Here is a 16,142-nt window from a genome sequence, read left to right as displayed (position 1 = left end):
CGTTGTCCTACAGCCGGCAGGTGAACTGGCAAAACAATCTTGCCTATTAAAAATTCAGTCTGTTATTTTCAAATTACTTCAAACAATTTTTTTTCTTACAAAAATCAACAACTTGTTTTTCTTCCATGGACAGCGATATTTTGTCTGAGGTCTATCTGTAAAGGATGATTTGATTGCATGGCCAAAAATAGCTATTTCACAATGAAGCCAAAACAAATATGGTGGCAATCAGATCTACAGATTGGACAAAGACTAACAGCAGATGGACCCTCATTTAAAATGGAATACAAGCATAAACACAAATAAAATATAATAAATACAACATTTACATAGTTTATATTTTATTGCACAAACTGATATCAAAATTTGAAATGATATAATGTAAAATCAAAGTTCACAACAATTTGTTCAGCCTTATATGTACACTATCTGGAGTTTCATATATTGATTATTTTGTTACATGCAATTTTTTGCATTTCAGACCTATACCAAGAAGAAAGGCAAGAAAAAGAAGTACTGGTACAGTCAAATATTCTAAAAATTCACAATATGAATCTGACAGTAGTCAATTTAGATAACAAAATTTGTCAATCAGAAAAAAATAATCATAACCAGGTACATGTACATGTAATATCTTGCCCTAAGCAGACTGTCAAGAGGTTAACCAGTATGATATGACTTCACTTTTGCACGGACCTGCTAGTTACTTCTGTACATGCCAGAGCAGAGGTATAGTGTGAATGACCATATAAAGGATTTCATGATCAATCACAACTAAAGTAATTTGCCTGATTCACTTACAATGTATAACTTTTACTATAAAGCTAATTGTAAAGTACGGTATTCATTTACATGTATTAATTAAATGTTTGCAAAAATAAGGTATATGGAAACAATTCAGTGATGGAATATGGAAACAATTCCATGATTAATAAATGACAAATGATATATACTGGGACCATATAAATGTAACATACATGTACTGGGTATATAAATGTAAGTCATATAAAGCACAGGACAATGTCATAATGTATTGATAAATTGGGTGGGGGATGGCACAGAGCAAAATCATACATTTCAAAATGGATCTTAACCAAATGAATTTCTTTTCAAAGACTACTACATGTTATGATGAACTTATCACAGCTGTGCTCAGTACTATCAACTTTCATCTCTTTTTCTATCTAACAGACGGAAATTTTACTTCTTTATTTCACATTTTCTTTGAACAATACATAAGTATAGTAGTACTGTACCAATAAAGCAGCATGCCCCTAGATTTCTTTATTAATTTTTACGAAACTTCAGAATTGTCCGAATGAGTAAAATTGTTGTCAAGCATACAAATGAATAAGTGCTTTAAGCTAACTTTAGGCACTCACTATCCACAGAATTTACCTTTAACTTGTGCTAATAATGCAAACATTTCTTTGACAATGTTAAAAATGGAGAAAAATTGTGGTAATAAAATGAGTAAATTCTGTCATAATTTGCTAAATACATTCAAAGTTCCACCTTGTGGACATTTTTTAAACTTTAATTGATTTTTCTTAAGTTTCATTTCTAATAAACAAATTTTACTCATCTGGAGGCATGCTGCTAAAATATGCAAGTATTTTAGACCCAAAACAGGGTAAAGGCTACTAAATTTAGCCATGCGACCAGTGCAGACCAAAATCAGCCGTCACAATGGTGCCTTCTGATCATTTGTCTGCACTGTCGGCTATTCAAACTGTACACATTTTGAAATATTCCCTAAAATTGATAAATGGTCATGTCCAATTTGAAAGATGGACAAATCCATTTTAAGATATTTGGCATGGTAAGGGTAATTATTATAAAACTGGTCCTTGTAATTGATCATTTAAAGTCTTATTTGATTACTATCTATTAGCCACTGATGATAACTGATCCCTAATTTTAGACAGCCCGTCTAACATTGTGTCTAGTGTCTCTTTAGATAGTTCAACGTTAACGTTGGATACGTCGGCCACTGTGTCCAATCTATTTGGATTATCTTGAACCTGTAATACAAAAATATGTTACATGACTTTACATTTATATTTCTTAATAGAGATCAAACATACACCAACCAACTGGCACTGCAATCCCTCACACCTGCAGTCAAGTGAAAGAGATAGCGGGAAATTGTTTGGGGCTCCATATTCCAAAAGCTAATGTCCCTGCTGCAATTGAGGTTACATTAAAATAATGTTTAAATGAGCTTAATCAAAATTTTGTTAAGAACTACATGTATATTCAAAATATATTATTAGTTATAAAGATCGTTGACAGGTTATATGGCCCTATATAAACGGCTATTTGTAAATATAACCAGAGCTGCTAGGCGAGGGTTATATTGCAAACAGCCGTTTATATACGGCCATATAACCTGTCAACAATCTTTATAACGAATTTATAATACAGCAAGCATCATTTTTAGAGAAAAAATTAAGATTTCCTCATGAGTCGACAACAGCCGTGTATATAAAACTATATAAACGTCACGATTATCCAATGAAAAATGACGTTACAAACGTGCAGTATTATAAATACTATAAATTGGGCATTCATGGCCAAATAGTTAAGGTCGTTGACAGTAGTTCTGTTTGTGCAAAATTATAAATAACTTGCCCTGCTATGAATTTGGCATAGTCTGTTGGTAAATTAATTACCAGATCTTCATGTAAATACTATAAATTAAGCAGTCAACATTAATTTTGTCAGGTGATGACTACAATAATTATAGGCTTTCATTAAGTCAGTTTACCAGAGTCCCTGTATATCCTTTGCTCTCATTGGGCCACAGAACAGTAACCTTTCTTAAACTTTTTAAGATTAATTAATACTCTATAAAAATTGCAGAATGTGTCATTTCAGTGCAGTAATGGGTTAAACCTTCAAAATCTAATAGGAGTTGATCAGTAATTGCATTAAGGTGACAATTATTATGGTAAATTTTCCTCTTTTAGCAATTCAGAAGCACATAAATGATGATATGGCTGGAGTCACACTCCTTTTTTTACATTATTTTCTGCTACACATTGCCTGAAATGGCCGATGGACCCCTCTTAAAATTCATAAAATCTGGTCAGATCGCATGAAAGCAGGCCAGCCTGGCTCTATATACTGTAGGCAGAGATCTGCACAGAAAATTCAGCTATACTAACCTTCATTTGTAATATACATGTAGGTACAGACATTCTTGCTATAGAATCAGACGATGTTTTGATATCAACTCTCCAGTCAAAGTCAACCATCCGAGGTAGTGAAACTGAAGCAGAGAAAAATATAGGAACTTAAAATATCCAATCTATAATTATATTCAGTTATATTAAAAAACCTATTTTAAATACCTAATTATTTACCTTAAAAACATAACTTTATCTGTAACTAAGACCTTTGTGCTACAGACCTGTGGCTTGCGGCTGTATCATGGTCTAATGCTGGTAAACATTTAAGCCAAATCAATTAAAAAATCCATCTTGGTCAGACATAAAAAAATACTCCATTATAGACCTTTGACCTCTATAAGTGACCTTGAACTTTGAGCTGGCACATCCCACATGGACTCATAATGGTGAACATTTGTGCCATGTTTTAAAGAAAATCATTGAAAGAATGACAAATAATGAACAGCCAAGACTTTGGACAAACATACAGACAAAGATGACAACATAATTATCTTTGGGGCCAAAAAGTATGTGCTCAAGATTTGATAGGTATGTGTTTTTAAATCAAATAAAACTCCCTTTACAACTTACTTGGGCTATAAAAAGTGACATTCTACATGTACAAATTTCTTATCTTGCTGACTTACTCAAATCAAGGAGTTTAAGATAGTAAGTATGTATAGAATGTTCAGCATTTAAACAGCCATATTTACCCTGATTATTTACAGCCTGGGCTCGCCATGTTGACATATTTTCTATCATAATTTTTGCTAAAAGGTCCCTCAAACTTTTGTGAAAGTCATCTGAAATAAATAGATTGATAAGACAATTACAAGAGAACCTTAAAAAAACAAAACAACAAAAATCCCAGAATATCAAGCCGAAATAAGTACTTATACAGTATAGTAACATAAAGTAGTAAAGAATCACCACTCTTCCACCTGCTTTCTATATCTGACTTTGTTGTTTAAACATTGAAATTAACATTGTTTATTTATCACATGGATTTCCAAGAGGTATACCATGAGTTATAAACAAATCCTTATCTGAATCATAATTATATGTTTGTTAATTTTGCTTTTACATCGATTTTAACACAATTTTTCAATTTCTCTACTGTCAATCCACCTAACTTGGTTTCTTCACAACTACTACTAATTTACAGATTTAACTCACTAATGTACAGTGTTGGAGAAGTACCTCTAGACGCTTGCAGAAATCATGTTCACATAGTAGAAAAATATCATTTTTTTCTGCCTATTTCTACATTTTTCATTCATTAATGATTATCATATATAAATCGGTGTGAAGAGATAAATTAGACATTTAACAGTTCATTCCATTTTGTGAAAAGGCAAGATTTTAGCATATAATAATTCAAGCGCCTTGTCCAGTATTTACTAGAATACGGTATTTTAGTATGGTGCTCCATCACTATTTTCAGCCTCACTCAGAATTTAATACACAAGCTGGTTGCGGAAAGATTAAAACTTACTTGGAAATAGTTTAATCAGTTCTGATGGCTCTACCGAACCTTGGAAAACAGCACTTTTCATCAGTGAACCCAGGGATACGAGCAACTAGAAAACAAATGGCAGTCACTTTTAATATTATGATACTACTATATAATGCAAAAATATAATATTGTTACCATAGTGAATAACAATAGTGTAAGATGTAATAAAATTTTACAGGATACAAAAATTGGTGATAAACATTCACTTTATTTTCAGTTGTATAATTTTGGTAATAAATTCTGAAATAAATTTACACCAGACATGTTTAGCCATTAGGCAAAGAAATTTTTAGACATGATTTAGTCTCCACTGAATTGTAAAGAAAAATCTCAGAACCAGAAATTTGCCATCTAATGACCAACTGTAGATGTTTATGGTTAATAATTAAAATTCAATTGTATAAGCACCAGGCTAAAGTTTTATACATGTAAGTTTAGCAAATATATTCCTTCCTAGCTTGGCTATGTAAATTATATTTATAAATTTTCTGAAATTTAAGTAGCTGCACTGGAGATTGGTTCAACTTTATATCAATGTATTTGTACAGACCATTTTTCTCATAACATGTTTATAGATACCAAAGTGTGTTTCTATCCTGATTAAGAAAATCATTTATCTTAACCCATTACTTCATGAGCATTTTGTGAAAAATGGCTGTTTTCATTGAAAAGTCTCCCGTTACAAGTTCAAATTGCTATAATACTATAAAAACTGCTTCAACACTAATCAAACTTGGCACAAATGTTGACTGGACCATTGCCCTTGCAACAACATGCTCAGGCTTAAATTTTCTGTTACCATGGCAACGAGGGGACATCTCAAAATTGCCAAAAATCACTATTTTGCGTTGATTTTTTCCATTATAATTGATTTCAAAGTGCTGCAACTTCTCAATGGATTGAGATAGAGTCAAATGCTTTTCAGCGTTGGTTACACGTTACCTTATGATCAATCTGGGGTCATTTATAGCCTCTCACAAGTCCAAAATTTTCTTGGCGATGAGGGGGACTCCGCCCCCCTTCAAACCCCCCAAACAGAAGGGGGCACATCCCCCTTCTGGCAACCCCCTGATGTATCTTTTGGTTGGGGGCCGCGCCGAAAAAGTGGTCACTTTTTTTAACAACATTTCTCAAACAAAAACAAGTGTTAAGGGCCTAAATAATGCATTTTTTCACCATTTGAGACAACAAAAAGGGGGGGGGGTGAAAAAGGCGTTAAAAGGCGTGTATATGAAGTAATGGGTTAACAGAAAATGATGAAAATACTTGAAATTACTCTAAATTGCGTTTTCCATGTTTAAACATGGCCTGTCATATAAATTTGAAGAAAAATTGTTGTTTTGTAATTTTTTTTTATTTTTTTCATTAACCCATTACTTCATGAGCATTTTGTGAAAAATGGCTGTTTTCATTGAAAAGTCTCCCGTTACAAGTTCAAATTGCTATAATACTATAAAAACTGCTTCAACACTAATCAAACTTGGCACAAATGTTAACTGGACCATTGCCCTTGCAACAACATGCTCAGGCTTAAATTTTCTGTTACCATGGCAACGAGGGGACATCTCAAAATTGCCAAAAATCACTATTTTGCGTTGATTTTTTCCATTATAATTGATTTCAAAGTGCTGCAACTTCTCAATGGATTGAGATGGAGTCAAATGCTTTTCAGCGTTGGTTACACGTTACCTTATGATCAATCTGGGGTCATTTATAGCCTCTCACAAGTCCAAAATTTTCTTGGCGATGAGGGGGACTCCGCCCCCCTTCAAACCCCCCCAAACAGAAGGGGGCACATCCCCCTTCTGGCAACCCCCTGATGTATCTTTTGGTTGGGGGGCCGCGCCGAAAAAGTGGTCACTTTTTTTAACAACATTTCTCAAACAAAAACAAGTGTTAAGGGCCTAAATAATGCATTTTTTCACCATCTGAGACAACAAAAAGGGGGGGGGGATGAAAAAGGCGTTAAAAGGCGTGTATATGAAGTAATGGGTTAACAGAAAATGATGAAAATACTTGAAATTACTCTAAATTGCGTTTTTCCATGTTTAAACATGGCCTGTCATATAAATTTGAAGAAAAATTGTTGTTTTGTAGATTTTTTTATTTTTTTCATTAACCCATTACTTCATGAGCATTTTGTGAAAAATGGCTGTTTTCATTGAAAAGTCTCCCGTTACAAGTTCAAATTGCTATAATACTATAAAAACTGCTTCAACACTAATCAAACTTGGCACAAATGTTGACTGGACCATTGCCCTTGCAACAACATGCTCAGGCTTAAATTTTCTGTTACCATGGCAACGAGGGGACATCTCAAAATTGCCAAAAATCACTATTTTGCGTTGATTTTTTCCATTATAATTGATTTCAAAGTGCTGCAACTTCTCAATGGATTGAGATAGAGTCAAATGCTTTTCAGCGTTGGTTACACGTTACCTTATGATCAATCTGGGGTCATTTATAGCCTCTCACAAGTCCAAAATTTTCTTGGCGATGAGGGGGACTCCGCCCCCCTTCAAACCCCCCCAAACAGAAGGGGGCACATCCCCCTTCTGGCAACCCCCTGATGTATCTTTTGGTTGGGGGGCCGCGCCGAAAAAGTGGTCACTTTTTTTAACAACATTTCTCAAACAAAAACAAGTGTTAAGGGCCTAAATAATGCATTTTTTCACCATTTGAGACAACAAAAAGGGGGGGGGATGAAAAAGGCGTTAAAAGGCGTGTATATGAAGTAATGGGTTAATAATGCATATTCAGAGAGATTTTCAAGAAAATATAAATATACATTGTCATATTATAAATCTCTCAAAATATTTTAACATTCTTTCATATTTAGCAAGCTATCAAACTATCTAATAAACAGAAACATTAGAAATCTATCAGAGATTAAAGTAAATTATCTCCCTTAGACCATAAGTTTGAGCCTATTTTACTAAATCTGATGCACATTACCTCCCTTTGACCATAAATTTGGATTTGCCTATCATTCTCTCCCTTTAACCTAAATACTACTATATTTTACTATTAAATTATTCATTTCCAACATTATTGATTTATATCAATGTTTTATCCCTGTTATTGCTAATGATTTTTCTAAAAATAAACTTGTCAACTTCAGCTATTGCGAAATTAACTATATGATATGATATATATCCAGTAATGTCCAGAGCAAAAAATGTTCCATGGAAAAATTTCTGGATTGCAATATTTAAACAGTATGGCGTACCTTTTTAGCTTCTTCAGAAGATATACCATACTGTGTTGCTATGTTACTGACAACTGTATCTGGAACTTTCCGTCTGTCTCTGTACAGGAAAGCCTCCTGACATGTCTTATGTACAACATCTTTCGATGATGCCTGAAATCAAGAAAGGAAAATCATAATTAAATGTGTTCATTTATTTATAAGCAAATACATATACATTGACTTTCACCGTCAGACTACATGCAATATGGTTAAACAAAAATCGATAAAAGGGGAGCGGTGGCCTAGTGGTTAAGGTGTCTGCCTCTCAACCCAGGGATCATGGGTTCGAGTCCTACTCGGGTCACAGCCATGTTTTTTCATACGACACCAGTACTGGTTTGTTCCAGGAAGCGGACTCGAAAGTGATTAATATAAGTTGCAAGAACTTGTTTCTCAATCAATATTAAATAAATATGTTTAAACCAAGTATTCTGTAAATAAAGTATGATAGATACGCACTTATTATTTTGTGAGTGTGTTTTTTTTTGTTGTTGTTTTTTTTTTAATAGTAAAACCTGAAAGACAGTGATTTTCTTTTCAGCAATGGAATACAAAAAACTTTTTTTCAAAACATAATTAACACTGGTATTTCTAGGAAATCATGGGAAAGATAGTTGTTATATTCATCAACTTGGGAGTCCATTAATAATTGATAAATCAAAAGCTGTTTACAATTAATTTATATTACAACTACATTATGTCTCCCCTTTTATGTCTGCCAGTAAGATTGGCTATGCTTTTGTTTGAAACAAAAATTCTCCGTTTTTTTTTAACAAGAAAATGTAATTAGGTTTACTAGAATGTTTCCTGCCTTGTTACTAAGTAGCAGAAATTACCTAGCAACCTGACCTTTGAAGAAGTGTGCTGTAAAACCATAAAATTTCTGTTATCGCTTTATTTCCGTTGTCTTGAACTGTTACCCAATTGAAATTAAGCATGCCTGGCTTTAAAATTTAGAACAGTCCAATGATATTTTTAGGTAGAATAAACGTTATTGATTAATCTTTCACCAACTGGAACCAAACTTGATAAGCCTTTGGCCCGACCAGTCCGAATGTCAAGACTTTATACAGTTGGCTTACCATCTTTGAATTTTTGTCCTGATATCCCCAAAAATGATAATATATTGGTCCAAAAAAAGAAAATTGGACAAGTTCATTTGAAAAATTTTACAAGTTTAGGGACAAAAGGATAGAAACTGGCCAGGAGGAGGCTGAGCACATGGGCAGGACTCTAAATGCATGGAAAATTGGAGGGGGCATAGGGGAACAAGTAAAAGCAGGGGACATAGGGGAACAAATAAAAGCAGGGAACATAGGGAAACAAGTAAAAGCAAAATGGTTGATTATAAATTACTTTCATTTGAAAAATTTGATCATTTAAGTTCAAGAACTATAGAAAAGTACTTAAATTTCAGTTTGAACATTATTTCTAGTCATACATGTTTTTAAGGAAGGGGAAAAAACTTTTTAAAGACTAGACTGGAATGGATGGAGGCCCAATATCAGCCCTAAAATAACCCAAATTTCAGCGCCTAAAATGGCAGTGAATCTATTTTTTTTAGTCATGGCAAAATAATGTACATGAATTATCCTCCTTCACATCAGCTTAAATTTTAAAATACCAAAGCAAATTACACATTTGAAATGATTTTATTTTCAACTCAGATTTTTAATTTTTGTATCTTTCACTGACCAAAGTCTTATTTTATCTGCATAAATAAACCTCTTGCCTAGATTTACTATTTATCAGTAGCAGAGAATTAACAGGATGTCAGTCAGTCTCAAGTTTCAGGTATCAATTAGCCTGTCTAAGTGGCTGAAAGATAAATATATAAATAAACTAAAGCTTTACACAATCTGTAGATAAATCAGGGAGGAAAATGCCATATGCTGTAATAGTATAAACTGTCAAACTGTCCCCTATTCAAAACAAGGTGGCAAACTATCACATCTGCCACTTTATTTGTCATGAATTTACACCAATTTCGCGCTAAATCATTTTTACATCATTTTCCACAGGTATCTTTAACCCACACAGCAGGAAATGCTGCATCAATGATGTAGTTATGCTACCTGTCTGCATTTTACACCCGTTTTGCTCTGGTGACATACAACATTGAATAAACGCAAAACTAATGTACCTACTGCCTATATGTAAACACCAGATAAACCAGTCTTGCGCTGATGAGCCATCAAAGAGATTTACAAAGATTACACTGATAAAAGGAGGCCAGCTGGTGGTCTAGGAATGTTGTAGATAGCCCTCTTTAGCAAACAAAGAGCAGACAAAGGCAGGTGAAAACCACTGCATGGTCTCTATAGACATGATTTATCACTTTATAGTTAATAATGATGATAATAAATTATCCAAAATTAACATCAAGGATATTACCTATTACACCACCAACAAAATAATGTTAAACATCATCACATTAGTTTTGAGCATGATTCATAATTTCTGAGAACAATATTTTTCTCTTTTAACTAACAGTAACACTGTTTAAAACTGGCTAAAATACTGCTATACTGACTGAAATACATGTACTACTATTAAACTAGCTGAGATACTGCTATACTGGCTAAAATACTGTAAATTGGCTGTTATACTATTTAACTGACTAAAATATTGCTATACTGACTGAAATACATGTACATATACTATTAAACTTGCTAAAATACTGCTATACTGGCTGTTATACCATTATACTGCCTGAAATACTGCTATATTGACTGTGGTATGATTAGACTGGCTAAAATACTGCTATACTGGCTGAAATACTGTTATACAAGCTGAAATACTGTAAACTGGCTGTTATACTATTATACTGCCTGAAATAAAGCTATACTGGCTGTGGTACGATTAAACTGGCTAAAATACTGCTATACTGACTAAAAATACTGTAAACTGGCTGTTGTACTCTTAAACTGGCTGAAATACTGCTATACTGGCTGAAAAAAGTTATTTAAAATAGATGAATTACAGTTTAGATTTCTAGATAGCATACTGTTAAACAGGCTAACCGACTGCCAAAACTGTTGTGTTTTTTTTTCTAAAGGAAAACAACAACAACAAAACAAAAAAAGCAACAAACTGTTGAAGTAGCTGAAAAAACTGTTAAACTGGCTGAAACACTAGAAATACTGTTAAAATCACAAGTCTGAAAAAACTGTTAAAATGGCTTTCATACTTTTAATCTAATGGACTAAATCACTACAAATGTTTGGGCACTAAAGACCTCCAAAATCCTATCCTTTTTCAGTTCTCATTAGCTGATTTATCTAAATACACTAATTAGAAATAGACTATTTTTGAACATTTGTGACTTGTTATATGTGCAACTGAGACCAAAATAAATTGAGTCATAAACACAGATATTTCAATGACTAATAAAAATGGGCGGAAGTATGGCATACTAAGTTTCAATCATCATACAGTGATTTTTCTCACTTAATTGGGAAGAGGCCTGAGCCTCTTGATTTTGGGGAAAAATTATCACTAAAATTGTTGATTTGGGAAGTTAAAAAGCTGGTTTAAGTTCAGATTTTTGGGAAAACTGCATGATTTTAAAGAAAATTTCAATTGGGAAGAGGCCTTTTATTGGAGTCTGTCATATAAGTAGGAAAATCACTGTCATATTAAGTTAAACGAACTCTGCTTTTGTGAAGCTGTATGCCTAATCAAATTGTAAACTTCATAAATTCATAATATGAAACAAAATTTATTTGAAAAACTGAATATTAAAATTGGAATGTTGAAAAACTAATCTCATTGTCATTTATTTATCATAATCTTAACTTTTAGTCTGCTGCTGGTGACAACAGCTAGATTCTACCAAATTTCATTTTTAACCTTACACCCAGGCCCAAGGTTTTAAAGAAATATTCTAATCTTAAACTCAGTTCTCGGGTATTTGATTGGTCAGAAACTGTCACAGAATGTACACTGACCAATGAAAATCCTGAGATTTGAGACAGAACTCAAAAAGAAGTTTTATAACCTCAAGGCCTGGAGTCCACTGCTGCAAACTGGTACCAGTAAATTGAGTTATGGTTTCATACTAGGAAAAATGGCAGTGGGTCAATGACCCAAGTAAGAATCAAACACATCCTCAATATAAGTACAAGTGTCAAAAATATTTTCAAATAAAATAAACATGTTATTTGACATTTATGTAATATATTGCATTACAGGCAACAGTTTATTTCCCACTGATTGGGAAGAGAGGCCTTAGGAATGTAGGACAAAACCCCACCAGTTAAAACCCCACCACTCAAAATTTTATAGAGTGGACAAAACCCCACCACTACATTTCATAGAGTGGACAAAACCCCACCACTTCAGTTTTATAGAGTGGACAAAACTTTCTTGTAAACATGTTAAAAAACAAACAATCGTGCATCAGCTGAAACTCAAAATAATGTGTGAACAACTCATCAATAAGGAGTTACAGTTTTTAACACCTTTTTTGCAATCAAAACATCAATAAATAATCTGTTTTGTTCTTCAGGGATTAGGATGAAGTTTTTGTGTACAGTTTGTAACACCTTTTTTGCATATTGCACATGCAAGATGTACATGCATTGTTAATAAAATTGTTCATTCTTATATTACACAAATGTTTTATTGAAATTAAAAAATAAAATGTGAAAAAAATTTCTATATAATATATTATAATTCATCAAATCTTGCCCAATAAGTGGTGGGGTTTTGTCCACTCTGTGAAATTAAGTGGTGGGGTTTTGTCCACTCTATAAAATTTAGTGGTGGGGTTTTGTCCACTCTATAAAATTTTGAGTGGTGGGGTTTTAACTGGTGGGGTTTTGTCCGTCTTCCAGGCCTTAGCCTCTTGATTTTGGGAAAAATCATCACAAAAATTGCTAATTTGGGAAGTAAAAAAGTAGGTTAAAGTTCAGATTTTTGGGAAAACTTCATGATTTAAAAGAAAATTTCAATGTGGAAAGAGGCCTTTAATTGGGGTCTGTCATATAAGCAGGAAAAATACTGGGCAATGACAGATTAATAAATCTAGGGATCAAACAGTTAATATTATCTATTCACAGAAAAATTACTGTGAATTAAAAATAGATTTTTTTTCCGTGTACCGATAAGCTACAACGTACACATAACAATTGCTAGATTATATTAGTGGAAATAAGGAAATTTATAACTGAAACCTTTCACAAGTACTTGAGATCTTATCATTTTTTTGTAACTCAATGACAGGAAATAAGAATAAATGAATGGGTTCATTTGTTTTTGATACTTTTAATTTTCTTCATGACAGGGATTATATAATATCAAGTCCATCTCTACCCCCAAATACCACCCAATTTTTTAATTTGGATTACAATATTTCATATTTATGATTACAACAGCATTCAATCTCCCCCAGTTTGAGTGTGAAAATAACTGATTTTCATTTTATATGGATTATCAATACCATATTACTTAAAGCTGCATGCCTCCAGATGAGCAAAAAACATTTAAAGAAAATCAACCTAAAGAAATTTTTATTGAGTTTTAAAGAAAAGTGAAAAATATTCACAATTTGAAAAAATAATTTACATGTGATATGCAATTAATGACTGATTTTGCAGAATTTATCACCATATTTCTATTGCATGATTAACTGATTAATGCAGTAAGGGCTATTTTTGCATATTCTGACCCATTTTTGATAATTTTCATAGCTTTTAAGTGCCGCTTTCAGTATACAAATTCCTTTCTATGCATGACAATATTTTACTTTTTGATATATTAAAAAGAATTAGAATGAATCTGTCAAGGCATGCTGCTTTAATCTTTTTCTTCAGAAGTGTTTATTTGTAGTCTCTAGCAGTGAAATTTTTGAGACGGACGCGCCCTCAGGCGCGTTCAGAGCTAAGTCATCTACACATGGGATTTCGTTGGCTACACTCGCGCAATGTGTCCTAAACCAATTAACAGCCCAAGAAATAGTTCATGAATTTGATCCTTCAAAACTCCCATACTTTGTCTGGATATCTTAATGTCTTCCATATTTAGCCTTTTCAATTTCAAATTAAGTTATCCAAGTTAAAATATGAACGTATATTATTGATAAAAACGTTGTAGTCCCGTAGTATTATTGCGCAATATGCAAATTACTGCTGAAACGATTTACCGCTGTCGAAAAAGTAGGACAGCAAATTATACTACAATAAAGGTGTGACCTCTGAGTTCCAAGACATTATTAGTAGGAAATAAATATTTCTACATTATACAAAACATTATTATTAACAAATCAAAAGTTTTCCTGACTCAAGGATAACTCGCGCATTAATAAAAGAAGAACTATTTTCGTGACTCATACCGCGGGTTTAGCTGAATATTCAGCAGTTATTAATATATTAGATACAGTACAATGGCTAGTATAAATATCTATTTTTTGAAAATGCATGTAAGACACTTTACCGCCATGTAGTCTTTCATGGTAAGGAAGTTATAAATATCAGTTCTACTTCCGATTCTTGTGGTTTGTTTACATATTTTACTAGGTCATGATATGAGTTAACCTTCGCTATTCTAAAAATAGATTCTGCTTCACCGGTTCTGATTTTTGGACAGGCGATTAGGAAGTACACATTAAACATGTAATTAATAAACCAGCGGATTACATGCAATACTTTAAAGAAATTCTATACAATTGTAAGAAGCAAAACAAGTTGAAAATGGAATTTAGTGTGAAGTTGAAAAGGACAACTAAACACTGTAGTGCTTAAGTGACATTTAAATTAAAATAAAAACGATGTGCTCTGGCCTCTACATCTTTACCTTGTAAATAAAAAAATCTAAGAAATACACTATTAATTGCTGATGATTTTAACCAATTTTTTTTTTTAATGAGACATATCCAAGAGAAATAAAAATACAAATGACTTATATTTTTATTGTCTGTATGCCCACTATGAATATAACACGAAGCAATTCTAAATAGCATTCTCAAATGTATAATGTATTATGTTTGAAGTTTATTTGCCTGGATTTATTCTAGAAATATTTCGTTGATAGTTTTTTTTTCTATTTACATATCATTTCTTAGAATAAATCGATAAGGACACTGATTTACAAGTTTGACCAGAGTTTTTAGGCATAAATTTCATTCTGTACTTAAGTGCTTGAAAGTAGAAAATCTGAATTATATCAATTTGGGACACAAAATATATTGCTCTACAAATCTCGAACTTGTATGGAACAAATTTTCTCTGTTATATATTTTGTGTTTTGTTTTTGTTTTTTTTTTCTAAAAGAAGCCTTAATGTCTCTCCGGTTGCATGTCCGTCGCATTCAGTGCTGCAGCACTTTGATTTAATCATATTTTACAATTACATGGCTATTTTTATATTTAACTTCAGCATAAAATGCCTGACCAATACCTTATTAGATTGACAGCACCCTGACAGACATTGGAAAAAAACTGAATGAAAACTCAAAAACACAATCTTTTATTCATTTGTACAAGACAGAAAGCATGTAAGTATGACATAATCAGTGACATCAGTCATGTGACATAATCATGTGACATCAGACAAGCCTTACCCCTACAGTCTCTGACCATCTGGCAGCCAGAAAACTTGTCACAATTCATCACATTGTCAGTGTCTGGTCACAATACATTTTTACATAATACTTATACACAATATATCATCCATCAAAGACTGGAATGAATGGACAATAAACACAAAGAGATCCAAATTTATCTTAACAAAGACTGATAACTTTGTCCATTCTCTTTGTCAATTGATCAATATTTGGCATCAATATTTGCTTTCCTTTTAAAGTAAATTTACATTAGCTTACAGTTTAACAGGATTATTTATCTTATTGTCTCCCTTACACCAGTCTATAAAATATTGATGTGAAAGGATTTAAATGGAAAGGGAAGTTACTCTTGCAGTCTTAATGATACACATGTATATATTAAACTAAATATACTGTCCTTTTGTAGGTTTAACCCTTAGGCTTGCTTGTGACAAATGATTCTACCTATGCAACCAGTTTAAAGATCAGCTGGCACATATGTGCTATCTAATCATGGTATGCACTGTTGCCTATTCAGTAAAAAACATTTTTTTTATAAATTTTACCTAAAAATGATTAATGGTTTGGTCCAGATAGAAAGATGGGCAAGTCCATTTAAGATATTTAGTGTGGAAAGGGTTAATATGTATAAGCTTGGATA

General features: G+C 32.7%; 1 protein-coding gene across 2 annotated transcripts in view; it reads right to left on the bottom strand.

Annotated features, from left to right (window-relative positions):
• Positions 1-324: 324 nt before the first annotated feature.
• The window catches only part of LOC132731731 (COMM domain-containing protein 9-like), a 29,781-nt gene continuing 13,963 nt past the window's right edge, over positions 325-16,142 (bottom strand). For both annotated transcript variants that reach the window (XM_060717957.1, XM_060717958.1), the window contains exons 2-6: positions 7,919-8,050; positions 4,669-4,753; positions 3,887-3,976; positions 3,171-3,274; positions 325-2,024 (exon numbers count right to left, since the gene is read on the bottom strand). In XM_060717957.1, the coding sequence (XP_060573940.1) occupies positions 1,884-2,024; positions 3,171-3,274; positions 3,887-3,976; positions 4,669-4,753; positions 7,919-8,050 (552 nt within the window). In that variant the 3' untranslated portion in view covers positions 325-1,883. The remainder of the gene's footprint in view (positions 2,025-3,170; positions 3,275-3,886; positions 3,977-4,668; positions 4,754-7,918; positions 8,051-16,142) is intronic.

This window comes from Ruditapes philippinarum, unplaced genomic scaffold, assembly GCF_026571515.1.
Source record: "Ruditapes philippinarum isolate M1 unplaced genomic scaffold, ASM2657151v2 ctg767_1_1_1_1, whole genome shotgun sequence".
Classification (NCBI taxonomy): Eukaryota; Metazoa; Mollusca; class Bivalvia; order Venerida; family Veneridae; genus Ruditapes; species Ruditapes philippinarum.
This window is presented reverse-complemented; position numbering and strand designations above follow the sequence as displayed.